This window comes from Sceloporus undulatus, chromosome 8, assembly GCF_019175285.1.
Source record: "Sceloporus undulatus isolate JIND9_A2432 ecotype Alabama chromosome 8, SceUnd_v1.1, whole genome shotgun sequence".
Taxonomy (NCBI): domain Eukaryota; kingdom Metazoa; phylum Chordata; class Lepidosauria; order Squamata; family Phrynosomatidae; genus Sceloporus; species Sceloporus undulatus.
The window spans coordinates 35,014,216-35,029,460 of NC_056529.1; the positions used below are offsets into that span (position 1 = coordinate 35,014,216).

The 15,245-nt window shown below is 46.9% G+C and overlaps 1 protein-coding gene across 1 annotated transcript in view; it reads left to right on the forward strand.

Annotated features, from left to right (window-relative positions):
- Nucleotides 1–15,245, forward strand: part of SNX29 (sorting nexin 29) — a 127,331-nt gene that overhangs the window by 71,243 nt on the left and 40,843 nt on the right. Inside the window, exons 7-8 of the mRNA XM_042438310.1 lie at nucleotides 7,234–7,289; nucleotides 8,074–8,155. Coding sequence (XP_042294244.1) covers nucleotides 7,234–7,289; nucleotides 8,074–8,155 — 138 coding nt within the window. The remainder of the gene's footprint in view (nucleotides 1–7,233; nucleotides 7,290–8,073; nucleotides 8,156–15,245) is intronic.

Sequence of the window (15,245 nt, forward strand, 5' to 3'; positions counted from 1 at the left end):
AATAATAATAATAATAATAATAATAATAATAATAATAATAATAATAATAATAATAAATGCAGGCTGCTTTTTGCCCTTCTTCTTTGTGGTCTCTGCGAATCATACAAATGGGTTTCACTGCGCCTGCGCAGTGCTGTTCAGAAACTTCTGGAATCACTGGGCAAAGTACACTTTGCAACATATAGAAACTTTTTGGCGGTAACTCCGCCCACCCATTATAAGGCCCCTGCCTTCCCGCTCTTTCCCCAGTTCCTTTTTTCCGCTGCGTTAGCTGCTTTTGGAACTTCGCTTGCTCTCATTTCTAGTGAATCACTGGCTTGACTTTGGACCGTTTGACCAATCTCCTATTCTGACCTCCCCTCTGGACTTTGACTTTGGCTTTCTGACTACGTCTCCGGATTCTCTTTTAAACGTGTCGATCTCGAGAAGAGATGTCGCCCCCGTTTAAGAAATGCGACGTTTGCGGTAGCAAGGTCCCGGTTCAGGACTCACACTCTTCTTGTTTATTGTGCCTTGGGAAGGACCACGACATGAAGACTTGCTCCTTGTGCAAACCGATGACATCTCAGGCAAGAAAAAAACGTGAGTCCCGCCTTACTTCGGCTATCGCGCAGGGTAAGGTGCGGGGGGAAGAGGCCCGGCCATCCTCGGCTCCATCGGTATCAGCCACTATTGCCGCCAGAGCCTGGGACAGTCCATCTAGCTCAACATCAGCTCCCCCGGCTGTGGTCAAGTCGTCTTTGCATGTGGCCCGTGACCAAGACAGGTCCAGCGCCACCGACAAGCTCTCCCAAGCGCCCCCACGAACCGTCGGGGACAGAGGGCTCGCCATCCAGGGCACCACCCGCTTGAGCTGCTTCCATCGCTTCCAACTCGTCCTCCCAATCAAGACTGGACTATGGTCCGGACGCGGGAAGCTCTTCGGTGCCAAAGCCAGCCAAGCATCCTAAGGAGAGGCAGGCTTTGAAGGTCTCTAAGGACGCCACGGCTGCAAGAGTCACGGACGACGGGTCCGAACCGGCAGGCGGAGCTGACAGGACTGACAAGAACAAGGATAGTGCATCGGTGTCGGGATCGACCGGTGCTGTCTCCAAGAAGAGAGACAAGACTCCCAAATTGGGACCTGTCATCTCTGACCTTCAGGTCAACCCCTTCTTCCCTCCCGAGGCCCTGAGAGCCCCGAAGAGGAAGTCTAAGGCTCCAGAGAGGTCCCCTTCGTCGCCTAAGAAGGCCAAACCATCCAGTGACTCTCTGCTGAAGGGAACCCCTAAGGTTACTGACCGGTTGCCCAGGACCCCAGCTCGGCTTGACTCCACGCCAGTGCCGGTGTCCCAGTCGAGGCCACGGGAGCGGAGCCGTACCCCACCCCGACAGGAAGACGAACCGACCCTAGGCCTGTCTTGTATCACCACGGTACCCATTGAAGACCTTGATCAGGACCGCGCCTCACATAGACGACATCGCTCACCAACTCCGGTTCCTTGCCACTCTGCTGTAGCCCCCGCTGATCCCAAGCACCCGGAGGACCCCGATGTGTTCTATGACTCTGACACGGGTCGTTTCTACATGGCGGTTCCGAGGGAGACGGCTTTCCGAAAGTTCGAGGAAGGACGTCATGCCCGTAAGGTGTGCAGTCAACCCGCGTGGCCTGCGTCGTCACAGCCGCCGAAACCGACTACGTCGGAGCCGGTATCGAAGCATCAAGAACCTCGGGCCCGGCTGGAGACCCTGCTGCAAGAACCTGACAATGACGTGGTTATACCTATCCAGACCGATACCGACTCTGAACCCGAGGTGGTTCCATACTCCGAGAACCCCTCTGAGGATGATGACTTCTCTCCTCAAGATTCTCCGCAGAGTATGCATCGTCCAGAACCAGCCTCCCCGACGGATGACCTTCGGTCCTTTAAAGAACATGTGATCAAGATGTCCAGGGCCCTCGACATCGATCTGGAATACCCGGAGGAGGTGGCAAAGGACCCAGTCGAGCAGCGAGTCCATGGACGCATGCAAACGCCGCCGTCCATCCCACTCTTGCCATCCCTGGAGATGATCATCAAAAGATCTTGGGACTCTCCAACTTCTTTGGTGGGAACCTCCAGGAAGATTGAGTCCCTGTATAGGGTCTCTCCAAAGAGCTGTTCCTGGCTGGCCAGCCACCCGAGACAGAACTCGGCAATTGTCGAAGGAGCTCAGCTAGCGTCCACTCACAAGCAAGCTACTTCGCCGGTCGACCGGGAGGCCCGCAAGATAGATGGACTGGCTAAGAAAGCATACTCGACAGCATCATTGGCGGTGAAAGCCATTAATTACACCGCATGCATGGGGGCTTACGTCCAAGCTCTGATGGAAGACATTTCACCCCTGATCCCGGACATCCCGGACGAGGCGCAGCGTAAGCTGGTAGAGATCAGGGACGAGACCCACTCCATTGGGGGTTGGCTCATTACGGCGTCCCGTAATGTAACCGACTGTGCGGGTAGAGCGATGTTGGCCTCAATGGCTCTACGACGCCATGCATGGCTTCGCGGCACCGACCTTACCCCAGGGGTAAAGTCAGCTATAGAGTAGATGCCGATAGACGATTCTGGCCTGTTCAACTCTGAGACAGATGACCGTCTCAACAGAAAATTCAAGATGAAGGCCGCAGCCAAGAGACATGGTATGCCCTCCTCCTCCACACAACAGTTCAGGAGAAGACAGCGCCCATGGCAGTCTCAGAGCCAGTCTTTTAGGTCGTTCCATCAGGATCGGCAGGGACAACAGCAGGGAACCCAGAGGCCTAGGTATCCCTCACAACAATCGTCCTCCTCCTCGGGCAGACGAGGCCCTCCTGCACAGTACCGTAAACCTCGCCGGCAGGAGTCGGACCAAACCAAGAAAAGGTCCTGAAGTGTTCTAGCATGCTTCGTCGTCTCCCCTCCTTTCTTTTTAGTCATCTTGAGGCCCTTCGTTAACACCTGGGCTTCTATAACAACAGACTCTTGGGCCCTTAGCATTGTCCGTAGGGGTTATGCCCTCGAGTTCAAGGAGCTCCCACCAACAGGAACCTTCATTTCCACCTTACCCTCGGATACCCTTCTCGACGAAGTGCGCTCCTTACTGGCTAAGGGGGCCATCTCCCCGTTACCGGCTGGCCATCTTTCACGAGCCTTTTTCTCAAGATACTTTATAGTCCCAAAGCCGGATGGAGGAGTTAGACCCATCCTGGACCTAAGGAACTTGAATCTTTACCTTCACTATCGTCGGTTTCGAATGGTAACCTTGGCTTCTATCCTGCCTTTTCTCCACCAGGGACTGTGGTTCGCGACCATCGATCTCAAGGATGCCTACTTCCACGTCGGGATCCGGGAGTCCCACAGGAGATTCCTCACCTTCGCCGTCGGCTCTGACGTTTACAACTACAATGTCCTCCCCTTTGGGCTGGCCACAGCACTGAGAGTCTTTACCAAATGCCTCGCACCGGTAGTGGCTTACCTCCACCAGAGAGGCCACAGGGTGTTCCCGTACTTGGACGACTGGCTCCTAGCGGCCTCTTCGGAGGGGGAGCTCCTGGAGACCATCGACTTTGCCTTAACCCTTCTCGGCTCACTCGACCTGCTGGTCAACATGGAAAAGTCTCACCTCACCCCTTCCAGACGGGTCAAATTCATAGGAGCTGTCTTAGATGCCGACGCCTGCACCGCATATCTCCCTCCGGACCATTTCCAGGCGTTGGTAGCCTCCATACAGCCGCTGTTGTCCCACAGGAGGGTCAGAGCCAGGGACGTTCAAGTAGCCTTGGGCCATATGGCTTCGACGACTTTCGTGACTCCGTGGGCGAGGCTGCGTCTTCGGCCACTCCAGGCATGGTTCCTGACAGTCTTCGACCCGATGACGGATCCAGCGTACAAGTGGCTCATGATCCCAAGGCCGGTAGCTTGTTCCCTCAAATAGTTTGTCAGACTCCCAAAACGTCTGCTTTGGCTTGCCGTTCTCTCCTCCACAACCTCAGTTGACCTTGACAACGGACGCATCCCGAGAGGGTTGGGGCGCACATCTCCTGGACTTAATGGTCAAAGGGAAGTGGTCCCGAGAAGTGAAAGCCTTCCATATAAACGCCCTCGAGGTTGTTCGAGCCAACCCTGACCGACAAGGTGGTCCTCCTCAGAACGGACAACACGACAGTCCTTTATTATATAAACAAACAAGGAGGAACCAAATCCTTAACACTGTTGGACATTACCCTACGAATCTGGAATTGGTGCATTCCGAGACGAATCCTGCTCCAGGCAGTGCACCTTCCAGGAGAGGACAACGACCTAGCAGATGAGCTCAGCAGGTCATCGTCGGTGTCGCACGAATGGAGGCTTCACCCGGACACGGTGGGCGAGATATTCGACCGATGGGGACCCCCTCGGATCGACCTCTTCGCGACCGACAACAACACTCATTGTCCCCGGTTCTGTTCCAGGACTCGCAGCAGGAACTCCCTCGGAGACGCGTTCGCCTTCTAGTGGTCGGGAGAGATGCTCTATGCATTCCCTCCGTTCCCATTGATTGTCCGAGTGGTGTCCAAGATGACAGCGGATCGGTCGAACGCGATCCTCATCACACCGTGGTGGCCCAGGTAGCCTTGGTTCCCATCCTTGCTGCACCTGTCAAGGAGAACTTTCCTCCGCATCGACTTTCGCCCAGACCTGCTCATGATCCGGGAAGGGCGAGTCCGCTACCCAGACATGGATCGCCTACCGCTGGTGGCTTTGAGGCTCCATTCCTAACAGCTCTGCCAGATTCGGTGCGGAGGGTGATCCGCGCAGCACAAAAGCCTTCCACCCGTAGGTCCTACACCTCCAAATGGAACAGGTTTCTTCGGTTCCTAGCGGAGAAGGAACTCTCCCCCAGCCAAGTTTCCACTCCGGTAGTACTGGAGTTTTTGATGGCACTCTTGGAGGACGGGCTCTGCCTTACCTCCATCAAGTGCTATTTGTCTGCAATTTGTTCCCGTTTTCAGTTTGGGGGCAAACCTTCCTTCTTCAGGGACCCCTTGGTGAAGGGTTTCCTAAAAGGCTGTGGTAATCTTTACCCCCCGGTGTCGGTGCCGACTCCGGCTTGGAGCTTGGATGTGGTACTGTCGGCCTTGCAATCCAGTCCCTTTGAACCAATGGCTACAACGGACTTGAGACTTTTGTCCTGGAAGACTGCTTTCCTGGTGGCCATCACTTCTGCCCGTCGCGCGGGCGAACTTTGTGCTTTGCGGAGGGACCAACCATTTCTAAGATTTCATAAGGACAAGGTGGTCCTCCGTACCGATATTACCTTCTTGCCGAAGGTAGTGTCGGCTTTCCATTTGTGTCAGGACATTGTGTTGCCTACCCTGGCCTCGAACCCAACGACAGAGGTCGAACGGACTTTGCACACTTTGGGCGTCCGAAGGGCTTTGGCCTTCTATTTGGACAGGACTTCGGGTTCGAGCCGGTCCGAGAGACTATTCCAATGCTACTCGGAACCGAAGAAGGGGCTGCCAGTGTCACCGCAGAGGTTCTCAAAATGGGTGGCTGGTACCATCCACCTCTTCTATGAACTCTTGGGCAGACCTTTACCGACCAGGGTACGGTCTCACACAACCAGGGCGGTTGCAGCATCCTCCGCTTTTTTGGCTGGGGTGCCCTTGGAGGATGTCTGCAAAGCTGCTGTTTGGTCCCAGCCAATGACATTTATTAAACATTATAGGCTGGACACTAGAGCCAAATGGGATGCAGCGTTTGGTAGGGCAATATTGGTGTCAGGTTTGCATTAAAATTGTTGTTATGCATGCAATCTGCCCACCTCAGGGGTTACATTCTCTGGTTCAGGGAATGGTCATGTTATTTATCTGTTCTATGACACTGTGTTTGTGAATCACATCTGCTTACCTTGTTCTGGTATACCTAGGTCTGATGACCTTACGTCTGGTCTTATGCATTACCTCATTCATGCCACTATTGCCTACTCCAAGGAGGTTGTGCCTTGTTGTGCACTGATTGTTATGGGGTGCTTGAAAAACAAGACTGACTAAAAGGGTTGGTTTCACACAGTTTATTATATGCATTTCAAACAAGACTATGGTTCTGTTTGGTTCAAACAGTTATTGTGAGCAATAAAAATCACATTGCTTGAACCTTATTTGGTCTCTGGACACTCCCTCCGCTGCTTACTTAAGCTTGTCAGTCTAAACCCATTTGTATGATTCGCAGAGACCACGAAGAAGAAGGACAGGTTGCTTACCTGTAACAGTATTTCTTCGAGTGGTCATCTACGAATACATACAAATCCCGCCCATCCTCCCCTCAGTGTCCTGCTCTTGATTGGCTCATTCTCATGTCGCTCATGCGGCGAAAATATTCGGAACTGGGGAAAGAGCGGGAAGGCAGGGGCCTTATAACGGGTGGGTGGAGTTACCGCCAAAAAGTTTCTATATGTTGCAAAGTGTACTTTGCCCAGTGATTCCAGAAGTTTCCGAACAGCACTGCGCAGACGCAGTGAAACCCATTTGTATGTATTCGCAGATGACCACTCGAAGAAATACTGTTACAGGTAAGCAACCTGTCCATCTTTGCACTACAGTAGAGTCTTCAATAGCCTATGCACTGTTTAAAGAAGAAGAGGTCACTCCTGCTTTCTTGGCATCATTTTAATGATATCTGTCAGCCAGGAGCAGCTTCTACAATGGCAAAACAGAACCAAGACTGTCATAGAAAGCCTACCTTTTTGTCTCTAGGGTAGCTTTTGTACTACTTCTTGCTCACCTGTGGTTTTAATCCTGCCTCTCAGGATTGATTGTTAACTGTCCTTCTGTTATCAAGCAATGAGAAATGAGTTTTAGTAGCCATTTGGCCAGTTATGTTTAATGGCTTTGTGTACTGGGCCAAAAGTATCCATAAAGTTACCAAATAACCAGTTGCCTGATAATGTGACTGGCTTTGATTATTCTGCTACATCATCTGTTTACTATTTTCACTGTCAGACTTTTCTACTATCTCCTCTGTTTTAAATTAAGCGACCACTCAGAAACACGTCTCTACTTGATCACAAACAGACCTTTGGCATTTTTGCTCTTATGAAGAGACAAGCCACTCTTATCTCCTTTTCATCCTCCAGTATGTAGGGTTCAGGGACTTACATTTTGCAAAATGTACACAAAAAATATCCTCCAGCCCAAAACATATGTTAGTTGCACGTACTGTTATTTAAACAGAATGTTTTCTCTGGCAGGTTCCTGGAGATCTGAGTCAAACATCTGAAGACCAGAGTTTGTCAGATTTTGAAATGTAAGTTTGTAGAGCAGGGGGTAGACAACCTTTTTGAGCTGGGGGCCGGGTTGCTGTCCCTCAGACAACTGGGGGGGCCGGAGCAAAAAAATAAATAATTAAATAATTTAAAAAAGTAAATATATAAATAAACTGGGACAAATGTAGGACAGAATTTTCAAATGGAGGACACTTTTAAAAAAATGAAAGACACGCTAAAAAATTGCTGATTTTTTAAAAAAATGTTAATATAAATGCATGTGTCTGAGGCTTCTATAGACAATTGCCCCCCCAAAGGCCCCGGCGGCAATTGGCAGCAGGACTGGGCTGGGGCCGGTCCCAAGGCCTTGCTGGGCCGGATCCAGACCGCGGGCCGTAGGTTGCCTACCCCTGTTGTAGAGAATTTGAATTTACTCATTCCTTGTTCTTATATTTCACTCTTCCTCCAAAACAGGCCCCCCAAAACTTTTGTAATTATGAATAATATTAATAAAATGGTATTAGTTTTATATAAATATTTACTGGGGGTGGTAGTTGGTCACACATCTTCTGGGAGGTGGTTCCATAAATGGTAACCCACCAATGAAAATGTCCTATGTACATTTAATGGCTTTGAGGGAATAACACAATAATGAACTAATTTATATTTATAATGTATGTACATATTTCCCCATAGCAATAAAACACCACAGAACTTACATAAAATATTATTCATATAGCTGTTTTTTGGCTACATGGAAACTTTGTGCAGGACTGTGCATACAGGAACTCTGTGTTTAAATATAACTCTTTCTTTAAAACTCAGATCAAATCGAGCTCTTATAAATGTATGGATTCCCTCAGTCTTTCTCCATGGAAAAACAGCAAATGCATTTCATGTTTACCAGGTAAGTGTTTCAACTTCAAGGGATCAGTTTTTGGGGGGACGTAAACTCTTGAATTATTACTACTTGTGTGTCTCAAATCACAGTCCTTGGGGTCACTGCAATATTTTTACTACACTTGCATTCATTTTGATAGTTCTTTGCTTATGTCTGTTACAATTAAATATAAGGATTGGGGAAAATCCCTGCTTAGCTACTTGATGACTTTGGGCTCAACTAGAGATGTTGGAAAGTTGGTCAAAGTATGGAAATATGGCCAAGGGACCTTTCCGATCATAACCTGATAGAGATTGAACTAAATATGGGTCAGAGAGTGAAGAGAGGATGGAGATTAAATGAACGGGTTCTGGAGGATGAAGGTTTCATTAATAAAGTTAAGAAGGAACTAAAATTTTTCTTTAAGGAAAACAACGGAAACGAAAATAAAATGAAGGTGGTTTGGGACACAAGTAAACCTTCCTCCCTCTTTTGTCGGCAAGATGGTTGGCTGATTGGGTTTTAACTTGATTTTTAATATGTGTATATTGTTATATGGTTTGTGTTATTATTGTATTTGATTTTATTATGATGTTCACCGCCCTGATCGATGGAAGGGCGGTATATAAATAAAATTTTTATTTATTTATTATTATATAAGAGGACTATTTATTCAGAAAATGGCAGAAATAACAAAGAAAGAAAGACATCTAGAAGAGGTAATTAAAACTGAACTTAGAAGGAAGGAAACAAACATAGATCCAATTAACCAATAAGCCTCCCTTTCTTAAGTCCCGGGAGTCAAACTCTTTAATCTACCCGCTTCTCGGCCCCGGCGTCTTCAGGCTCTTGGCCTTTCCGCCCTCCAGAATGCTTCTCTAGGGGTTCGCAGTCGGCCTTGTCGAGTTCCTGGGGAGGAGGGCCAAACTCCCACCTCTCCCCTTTAGGGTCCCACCACTCGTCCTCTAGATCCCTGGCCGGTGGCCGTGCCCACTCCTCCTCATCCAAGTAGGTGTAGATGCCCTCTGCCCGCGGGTTCCGCAGCTCTACCTCCTGGTGAGGCCCACACCTTCGGAAGCTGGGTCTTGTTTGGAGGGACACCGGGACTCTGTCTCTCCCTGGGCTCCTCTTGACCTGCACTGTCCCTCTCTTGTCCGCTGTTCCCCGACCTCCTCTTCCCCGACGTCTCCCTCTCCCTGTGCACCACTGCCCCTCCTCTTTTATTTCCCCCTCCGGGACTCTTGGCTCCGCCTTCTCCAGCTCCGCCCTCTCTAGCTCCGCCCCGTGGAACATTCCCCCTTCCTCTTCCATCTGGCCCACTTCTGACCTCTCAGCTCTCCCAGCCCCAGGGTTCGCCTTACTACACCAGGTTGCAACTGAATGACATCAAAGGATATGGCAGAAAGCATTTTAATGTACTGGGGACTGCATTGACCAGGGATGACTTAGGATCATCATCATCATCATCATCATCATCATCATATTTATTTATATCCCACCCTTCTCCCAGGATTGGCACTCATGGTGGCTTACAATGTTAAAAACAATACAATTACAATAATATTAAATATTAAAACAATACAAAATAATATTAAACTACTATAATAAAAGAAAAAAGAAGATAAAAATGTCCAAAATACATTAAAACAATATAGTATCCCAGGACGTTCTTTAAATGTTTTCTATTTTGAGTGCCTGTTTGAAAAGGAAGGTTTTTGCCTGTCTGCGGAAGGCCATCAATGAAGGGGCCATTCTGGTCTCCCTGGGAAGGGAGCTCCAAAGTCTAGGGGCAGCTACAGAAAAGGCTGTCTCTCATGTCCCCCACCAACTGTGCTTGTGATGGTGGTGGGATGGAGAGAAGGGACTCCACTGAGGATCTCACAGCCCCGGCCATCTCATAGAGGGAGTTACAGTCTGCCAAATATCCTGGACCTGAGCCATATAGAGCTTTAAAGGTCTACACCAGCACTTTGAATTGTGCCCAGAAACAAACTGGCAGCCAGCGGAGCTGTTTCAACAGACGTGTTGTATGATCTCTTTAACCTGCCCCAGTTAGCAGCCTGGCTGTAGCTCTTTGAACCAGCTGAAGTTTCCAAACAGTCTTCAAAGGCAGCCCCAAGTAGAGCGTGTTACAGTAGTCCAAATGGGATGTAACCAAGGCATGTATCACTGTGGCCAGATTCGGCATTTCAAGGAATGGACAGAGTTGGCGCACAAGTTTTAAATGTTCCATAGCATTCCTGGCCACTGCAGAGAGATGGGCCACCAGGTTCAAAACTGAATCCAGGAGTACTCCCAAACTGTGAGCCTGTGTCTTCAGGGGGAGTGTGACCCCATCCAACACAGGCTGGATCCATATTCCCTGATCTGCCTTCCGACTGACCAGGAGCACCTCTGGCTTGTCTGGATTAAGTTTCAACTTCTTTGCCTTCATCCAGTCATCCAGTCCATTACTGATGACAGACACAGGTTTAGGACCAAGAGATTCTCCTTGGATTGGGGTGGAAAGGAGTAGTAGGATTGAGTGTTATTGGCATATTGATGACACGCACCCCAAAACTCTGGATAACCTCTCCCAGCGGCTTTATGTATATTTTAAATAGCATAGGGGACAACACAAAACCCTGAGGGACCCCACAGGCTAATGGCCAGGGGGTTGAGCAGGAGTCCCCCTAGCACCACCTTCTAGGTTCGCCCCTCCAGGAAGGAATGGAGCCACTGTAAAACAGTACCTCCAAGCCCCATCCCAGAGATGCGATCTAGAAGGATACTATGATACCTTCAAGTGGTCTGCATTCTCTACTTGAGGGTGAGTGTGTAAGAGACCCCTGGCCACTCAGAAAAGCTCTGCTGGACGACTTCGTGCAGATGCAGTGCTGGCAGCAAAAAAATATCTTCTAGGTATCCAGGCGGGATATAAACCGCCATATAGTACGTATTGTATACGTTCTAGGGTTAGGAAGGGGCGGTGCTTCCGCACCCCCTAACCCTAGTACGTATACAATACGTACAAGATGGCGGCGCCCCTTCCACATGGGCGCCGCCATCTTTACGTACTGGACGCATAGCGTCCAGACGTGTCGCGGTGCCTATGACGTCGCGAATGCGCCTGCGGTGCTTCGCGACGTCATCAGTGCGCCGCAAGAAGAAGCTCCGAAATGGAGCTTCTTTTTTGCTCCGCATGGGAGCTGCGCGGTTTGGCTGCTGTGGCTCCCACGTGGAGCAAATGGCGCCGGCGGGGAAGCGCCGCAAAGCGGCGGTTTGTATCCCACCCCAGAGTCTTCAAAGAGGCTCTAGCTCGTTTTGGTCAAATTCACTTCTAGTCTTCTGCTAGTGTCGCTCTAGTCTCTGTCTCACTCACTTCATCACCATCAGTTCCCTGGTGAACCAGGGGGCTGATTTGGCTCCATTCCATAAGAGGGGATGGTCAAGAGCAATTGTGTTCACAGTCCTGGCCATTTCCTCATTCCAAAGGTCAGCCAGAGCTTCAACAGAATCACCTCCCGAGGTGACAAGAAACTCCCCAAGAGCCCTCTGGAATCCATCCAGATCTGTCAGATTCCTGGGCTGGACCATCCTAATTGGTCCCCTACACCTGCAGAGGTTCCGAGTCCCAGTGAGTTTAAACTTGACCAGAAGATGATCTGTTCATGACAACGGAACTGTGGAGGGTTCCTCCACACCAAGATCGTAATCACCCCACCCAGCACAGAAAAGTCCAGAGTGTCCCCAGCAGCATGAATAGGGCCAGATACCAATTGGGACAGACCCATGGTTGTCATGGAGGCCATGTAGTCCTAAGCCACTCCTGAAAGTGCAGTCTCAACATGAATGTTGAATTCTCCCAGCACTAATAGATGCGGAGACTCCAACGCCAACCCCAAGACCACCCCAGCTACTTCAGGAAGGGAGACTGTTGTGCAGCAGGGTGGGCAGTACACCAACAGAATCCCTATTCTGACCCTGCTACCCACCTGTAGGTACACAAGCTCAAAACGGGGGGGGGGGGAATCTGGTCAGGGGATGGAATCACGATAGACCACTGCAACTCCACCTCCCCCCAGGTCTTGCCTGTTGTTTATGTTTGTTGTTGTGTACCTTCAAATTATTTATGACCCCATGCTGTGGTTTTCTTGGCAAGATGTGTTCAGCAGGAAGTTGCCTTTGCCTTCCTCTGAGCAGGAATTTGAACCCTGATCTCCAGAAGTCCAATGCTCAGACCACTGCACCATGTTGGCTCTCATTTTACTGGAATTGGAGAGTAAAATAAATAGCACATGGCTGGTAATGAATTATCAAGATTAAAATCTGAGCTCTGTGTAATAGAGGTCACCATATAAAAAGGCCAAAGAGAATGTTGAGAGAATATTTCAGACAAAGCTGTAAGGAATATCTAGCCTTAATTATTTACTGTTATCTAGTCTATCCCTTCAAACTTCCACCTTAATGTAATGATTGATCTTCAGTCACAACATATAACCCAAACAACACATTTTACTTCACATCAAAAAGTGGTTCAATGGTAAAAGGGGGGGGGGGTAGGATTTTTTTAAAAGCAGGATATCATCAAAGCAAATTGCAAATTCTTAGCCTGGGGCAACTATAGTAAGAGGTGACTCATGTTGGCAAAGTCTTGCTAAAACTAATCCCTTTTAATCCACTTTCATGCAAGAAAATGAACAGTAACCAGCAAATAGATATCCATATTCAAACCAAACTGTTCCTGTAAGATAATGGGGTGTCTCTTCCCCCATCACTTCATTTTTTTGCACTTCAACATTTAGGGTGGCAGGACTACATTTCTTGGCTTGTGTGTTACTTATGCTAGCCTAGATTTCTTTCTTCAAAAGAAACTTCAACCCACGACTGTCTGCTCCAGCAGCAGGGCTAGACAGTTCCTAATTTGGGGTGTATGTGCATCATTCTCCATCTTCTTTTTTATTGTTTAATAGGCTCCTGAATTATAGTTACCCATGATCATTACATCTAATTATGGATGTAATAAGGCAAAGATGTTCTTTGCATTAACTTTTCATGCAGAAATCTGAAGCTTCAACAGTAATGGGAACCCGTTTTTTTTTTTTAATTTTAATTTTAAATCTTTATTTGAAATATAAAAGACAAATATACATATAAGTACAAAAAGACATATATACAAACATCATAAATCAAAAATAACACGTAATTATATCAATTATTCATCTTACTATCCACCAACTTCCAAATCTCCCTTCCAATGCCGGATTACATATATTCCACAAAAGGTTCACTCAAAACTAAAAAAAAGAATAACCCTCCATTGACTACATCATTTTGATTCAAAAAAAGTAACACCAATAATTGCGAAAAGAGGAAAAAAATAATAAATAAAAAAGCAAAAAAAAAAAAAATTAATTGCTGGCGTATGCCTATAAAGTACCTATTATATACATATATTCAAATATTGATCTACCTGATACCATTCTTCTATCACATTTTCCATCGCCTTATCCTGCAAAGCGGCTGTTAACAAATCAAGATTTCTTATTTCTTTCAATTTAGATAACCAAACTTCTATTTTAGGACATTGTGGATTTTTCCAACATTGTGCAAATAATAATCTAGCCAATGTAATCATATATAAAATTATCCTAGAGTATTTCTTCTCTATCACATTATCTAATTTATTGGTCATATTAAGCAAAAATAATAATGGATCTAAAGGGATATTGGTAGATAATATCTCCACCATTTTCTCATGAATATTTTTCCAGTATTCTACAGATATTGAACAAGCCCACCATATATGAAAGAAAGTGCCATCTTTAACCCCACATTTCCAACATTTAACACATCCTGTTTTATAAATCTTATTGATCTTGGTAGGAGTCATATACCACCTGAATAGCATCTTCATATAATTTTCCTTATAATTTTGACAGGCGGTAAATTTTTTTGTTACCCTCCAGGATTTTTCCCAGTCTTCCAATTTGATAGGGCTCCCCACATCTTGAGCCCATCTTATCATTGAGTGTTTTATGATCTCATTCTCTAAGTCCCTTTCTTTAAGAGATTTATAATACTTTGACAGATGTTTCCCTTTTTTATCTTCAACAATGTTATCCAATACGTTCTTCACAGTAGTAAAACCCATTTTATCTGAATCAGTTTTAAATCTACTACATAATTGGAAATACAAATACCAATCAATCTCAAATCCCGATGAACTTAATTGTTCCCTGGTTTTTTTAAATGTTTGATATTTGGAATATCTCAAGTCTCCCCAGCTCATACAATTAGATCTGAATTTGGTCTGATGTTTGTTTCAGCCCTGCTAGACAACATACGGCCTTTACCCATAGATCTATAGAATCACAGAACCGGAAGTGACCATCAAGACCATTTAGTCCAGCCCACTGCCATGGAGGAGTACACAACTAATGCACTCCTGACTGCTGTGGATGAGGGCTCCAATTTTAATGGGGCTAACATATTAGGGACTTCCCTGTGTTCATCTGGCCCTCATACTTGCTAACTAAGAAGCAAACCAAAAGGGAAAATACTATTAGATCTGAAAATACTGTCCTGGAACATCTCTGGATGGATTAGCAAATTTGTGGACAAGGAGTTTATTGGATACCTAGAACAGTATTCGACCATCTTCCAAGAATCATGGGTGGTAGTTGTTTCCAGCCTACATCTTCAGGGCTTCAAAGTTTTTGCAGCTGAAGCAGTAAGACACCATAAAGTGGGTTGCTGCAGTGACAATTTAGCAGTTTTTGTCTCAGTGGAATTGGAGGGTGACTATCAAATTCTGGCTTCTCAGTCCCATGACAGTATTTTAATTTTATAGATAAACTTTAATAATTACACCTCCTTAGTTTGCATTAATGTTTATTTCCTTCCAGAAAATTCTGCACAGTCCACTCACGATATCTGGATGTCCTTAGAATCAGCTTTGGGAGACCTAACTTTTCATTTAGGAAATATCCAATATAATATTGGAAAGTGACCTAAATGCCTGGCTGGGAGAAACAAACACAGAGCTTTTAAAACTCTTTAATATCTGTCTAGTGTTTCTGCTAGGTTTTCTGGGTTATCTTGAGATAAAAAGTTCAATAAGAATGGCCCAAAATTA